The sequence below is a fragment of the Cucurbita moschata genome, unplaced genomic scaffold (genome assembly GCF_002738365.1).
Source record: "Cucurbita moschata cultivar Rifu unplaced genomic scaffold, Cmos_1.0 Cmo_Scf00018, whole genome shotgun sequence".
In the NCBI taxonomy this organism is placed as follows: domain Eukaryota; kingdom Viridiplantae; phylum Streptophyta; class Magnoliopsida; order Cucurbitales; family Cucurbitaceae; genus Cucurbita; species Cucurbita moschata.
Genome location: NW_019268534.1, coordinates 2923988 through 2928945, shown reverse-complemented (window position 1 = coordinate 2928945; position 4958 = coordinate 2923988). Strand labels below are relative to the sequence as shown.

General features: G+C 30.9%; 1 protein-coding gene across 2 annotated transcripts in view; it reads left to right on the top strand.

The window, feature by feature from the left end:
* Positions 1–2082, top strand: part of LOC111456363 (haloalkane dehalogenase 2) — a 6724-nt gene extending 4642 nt beyond the window's left edge. The window contains exons 8-11 of one of the 2 annotated variants that reach the window (XM_023098195.1): positions 199–269; positions 1163–1238; positions 1545–1688; positions 1762–2082. In XM_023098195.1, coding sequence (XP_022953963.1) covers positions 199–269; positions 1163–1238; positions 1545–1688; positions 1762–1801 — 331 coding nt within the window. In that variant the 3' untranslated portion in view covers positions 1802–2082. Of the gene's footprint in view, positions 1–198; positions 282–312; positions 416–1162; positions 1239–1544; positions 1689–1761 lie in introns of those variants that run through there. The other variant, XM_023098196.1, reaches the window with a different exon arrangement.
* The last annotated feature ends 2876 nt before the right edge of the window (positions 2083–4958 follow it).

Sequence of the window (4958 nt, the reverse complement as noted above, 5' to 3'; positions counted from 1 at the left end):
AAAAAAAAAAAAAAAAAAAAAAAAAAAAAAAAAAAAAAAAAAAAAAAAAACTGGATTATGTTAAAAACTTAATGAACTTTTATTAGATGAACGATCAAAATGTAGATTTAGAGTCTGTTTTGTTTAATACACTTTTTTCTTTTTAACACTTAAAAAGTCATTTTAGAAATGTTGACACATTAACTTCTCTGCTTGCAGATACGTATTAAAGCTGGAAAAGGCTGATGTTTATAGACTTCCATACTTGTCTAGTGGAGGACCTGGTTTTGGTACGTACCAAAATCTATCAATTAAATTCGTTCAATAAAATAAATCTACTTTACTCTTATTAATTGAACCGTAACGGCTCAAGCTCACTGTCAGTAGATATTGTCCTCGAGCTTTTCCTTTCGGACATTTCCTCAAGATTTTCAAAACGCGTCTGTTAGGGAGAGGTTTCAACACCCTTATAAAGAATACTTTGTTCCCCTCTCCAATCGACGTAGGATCTCACAATACACCCTCTTCGGTGCCCAGTGTCACAATCGCACTCTTGATAGCAGTGGACTTGCGATTGTGCGGCACTCACTTTCCAACGACAAGTGAGCTAAGTCAATTCGTTCGTACGTCGCTTACGGCCAAGCGACGTATGCTCGAGCCTCTGGCCTCAGTTTAAGAAGAAGGTTTTAGAAAACGAGCAAGCAAGAGAGTAACAACAACGGCTCACAGTATATAACTTTTGGTAGGGAGAAGTTGACAACAAGTCACATCTCCTATAATACATTCTGAGACATTTCATGTCTGGCGGTCGTAGACATAATTTTTCTGAAACATCATACTTCCTAGAAATACAAAAGTAATACACTAGAACATGGAAAGACATAAAGAGTTTGACTTGTCATGGACATGCGGCCATAGGCAACACGCCTTGGACGAGCATGACCGTGACACCCAACATCCTCACCGGCACTCGTTTCTCTTTCCAATCGATGAGGGATCTCACCATCCTCGTTACATAAAGTTTATGAATTAAATTATCAATTGTTGTATGCTCTCTTATGAAATAAAACCAGCTAAAATTAGTTTCTTATGACAGAGATTAATTCCCTCGGCCATGAGAAATGATTAAAGCAATCGATCTCCCACGGAAAGTCAGTTTTTCTAATTTCCCTTTTCCTTTCAGCCTTACTTGAAGCAGCAAGAAAAGCTAATTTCAATGATATTCTAAGTCGGATAAGTGCTGGCTTTGCTTCTGGAAGGTCAGCTTTTCTCTCGTCACCTCCTTGTTTTAGCTATTTTTCGATGTTATTATGGTTTCTATAAAGTTGTTCTGTCGCTTCATTTATTCTTTGAACAGTACATTTAAAAACTTGATTTATAAGCTTAATATTCATTAAAAAACATTAAAAAAAAACCATCTCCAGAAATGCATGAATGTCAAGCTGTAATAAACTGGTTCATATACGCGGGTGACTTCTTGTCTGCTGTAATGTCAGGACAAGAAACCAAGCTCCCATGGCAAAATCTCATCATAAATAAGTAACAAAAATTCCTGTGACTCACAGATGGGACAGACCAGGTCTTGTTCTTTGGGGCATTTCAGACAAGTATCTGCCTCAGTCCATTGCAGAAGAGTTCCAAAACCAGAACTCATCAACAATCCGTCTCAAGCTTATTGAAGGAGCTGGCCACATGCCCCAAGAGGACTGGTAAACTTCCTCGCTTCATTTGCATCCAACTTTCTCCATACTGTTCTAAGTCTTTGATTATCACCATGAACAGGCCCGAGAAGGTCATCGAGGCTTTGCGGTCGTTTTTCTGACGATTCCTGGTAATTTTATTGTTCATAAACTTAGTTATCTTGTATTTATTTACATTAATGCTTCATCAACCAACCCTGCATGAATTAATTACTTTATGAATATTTCTTCCTGGTATACCTAGGAAACTAGGGGGATGTTAGGAGGAAAAAACTACGTTATAGGGCGTCCATTTCAAGGAATCTTAGGTGCCTTAATTAACTCCTTTAATTCCTTATATCTCTCCTAAACTAATCTCCACGCTATCATACAGCTAGTTACAACCATCCTTCATTTTCTCATACATCTAGCATATTCATTTTTGGATATTCTAATTTTGGTTCCATTAGTGAATTATTTAGACTCCCTTTGATAATTATCTGATTTCATTAGATCATTCATTCTAACCCTTTTTTCGCTTAGGCTTAGAGGTCGGTCCCCTTCTTCCCCTTCATTGAGATTTTTGTCAAGAAAAGCTTAATCGACGTTTAACTACAAGGGAAGTTGGGGTCATGTTGAATGTAAGTGGATGCCTAGTTTATAGATATTATTTTCGTTTTGATTAAGGTTATAACTTTGTACTAAAAGTTTGGTAGGTAAATTAATACCAATCTTAATTTGATGGTTGAGAATATATATTTTAAATTTTAAAAGTAATCTTTAATTAGTAACATTTTTAATTATCTTGTTTGCATGGTCAATACCTCCACATGTCGAAGGTTAATACCTCCACTTGTCGAAAGCAAAAGGACAAACGTTTGACACGATTTTATTAAGAGAGAAAATGTGACCTTTTTGTATTTAGATTACTTTAGACTTAGGAGAGAAAAAAAATGAAAACACAAACTCAAACATGTTTTTCTCATTATTAATTTAACCGTTTTGTATTCAAATGAGATGCGTATGAACTAGGGGCTCTTCTTTGGATCGACTCGACTAAGTTTTTGTCAATTCGAATAAGTTTAATAGATAAAATTACAAACTACCATCATGATTGTGTAACGGTTCAAGTCCATTGCTAGCATATATTGTCCGTCAGCTTCACAGTTTTAAAACGTGTCTACTAGAGAGAGATTTCCACACTCTTATAAGCAATGTATAGTTTATCTAATCTCACGTACAAGCCTATATTGGAGAACTAAGACCGCCAAAATACAATGCAACTAATTGATATATATAATCTCAAATAAAAAGTTAAAAACTGCAATTCAATCAAGACATATAATCTCGAACAAAAAGTTAAAAATTGTTCTGTAATTACCATTTGAGACGTCAATTACATAATCACATTTAATTATATGGTTATAAAGTTTTGTCAAGTACTTTCCCCCTATCCAGCTCAATTAAATCTTTTGTTTTGTTCTAAAAATTCAACTCATTAGGAGTCTGTGGCTGTTCATACACTCTCAACTTAGGATTAAAAACAAATAAAACCAATTAGAGATTGTTTGTATTATCTAATTGGTTTTAATCCTTTAAGCCTCTTACACGTTTTAATGAAATTTCCTAAAAGGGTATTTTCAACAACATTCAAACATTGAGGGTACGGTTGAAAATTCTCAATTTTTGAAGGGTATAATTGAAAGTATGTTAATTTTATAATATTTATTATTTAATTATTTTTTAAAAATTAACTTTATTATCATATGAATGGAAAAATTATATATTTTTTTCCTTTAAAAAAAACAAAAAAAAAACCCAATTGGTTCAATAAATTAAATGCATTTAGTCCTACCGACTCATAATTTCTATATATATTTTTATTCAATTAATTCGTTATTAATTGATTGGTAGATATTAATTCCTAAAACCCCTATTTTCTTTGGTAGCTGCCAAAATAAAAACGTGAATTTTATGGCATTTATTTCCGTATCTTTAAAGAGCTCACGTAGGGTCATAGCATTTACCTAAAAAATATAAATAATTTTCATAATTGTAATTAATATGTTTTTTAATTTTATAATCTTTCGATATTTTAAATTTTTTAAAAATTTAAAGATATATTAGACGCAAATATATTAATTTAAAGGGCCACGTGCTCTTCTTGCCCCTACGTGATTGCCCATGCGTTCATGCTCGTGTAAGTGAGCTACGGGCATAATTAATTTTCTATAAATAAATAAAGTGCTTATAGGTTTAGCTCATTCCTAACGATTTAAATTATTATGCATAATAAATATCGCGTAAGGACGTTTTTGAGTTAAAGTATTATTGAATGTGGAGTGGGTAAGATCAGACTATCGGTTGGGTAGTCTTCTTAAGTAACGTGGAAAAAGGAGCATACCGACTTAATGACTGTTAAGATTGTGTGACGGGTTTCTATTCATATCGAGAAAGGAGTCACGGACTCTAGTGTTATAGTACATTCTATTTTTTTTATGATAAATAAATAAAAATGTAAAAGATATTATCGAAGAATTATTATGGGTGACCAGAAATTATATTTAAAAATATTAATTTTTTAAAATACAGTTTTATGATTAAAAAATGAAGCTTGTTTTGGTAGTTTGTTTGTTTTATTTTATTTTACTTTTTATGTTATTAAAAATACATTAAAAAAACAATAAAAATAAAAATAATAAGAAATTGACTTAAGCAACTTGTCATTTATTTACTTATTTTATTTTATTTAATTCAAGCCATTTTACAAATAGTAATAATAATAAATATAAACATTTATTTATTTTTTATGTATTTATTTAATTCAATCTATTTTATAAAAAAAAATAATTAAAAAAATCACGACATATTATTAGGTAAGCGCCACCAGGCTGAAGCCAAAAAAACCGCCTTTATGTCGTCATCATGTTGTTAATCATTTTTTTAAGTACTTATTAGACCCAAATAATAATAATAATAATAATATAACTCAAATATTAAAATTATTAGATATTATTATTACATTAGAGTTGTTTATTTTATTATTGTCATAAATTATGTTGACGGCATTTTATTTATTTATCGTGTTCGTTAAATTTAAATTCTTTCGACATGATCGTGGAATATTATAACATTAATATATATTTATGAAATTAATAAAATCGTTGCATTTTTTTTTTAATTTTTATGATCGGTATATTGATTATGCTTTTGATTTGAGTTGAACGGCCGAGATTAGAGATTAAACTTTTGAAATAGTAATTGAGGTTTTTTTTTTTTTTTTTTTTTTTTTTATTTTTT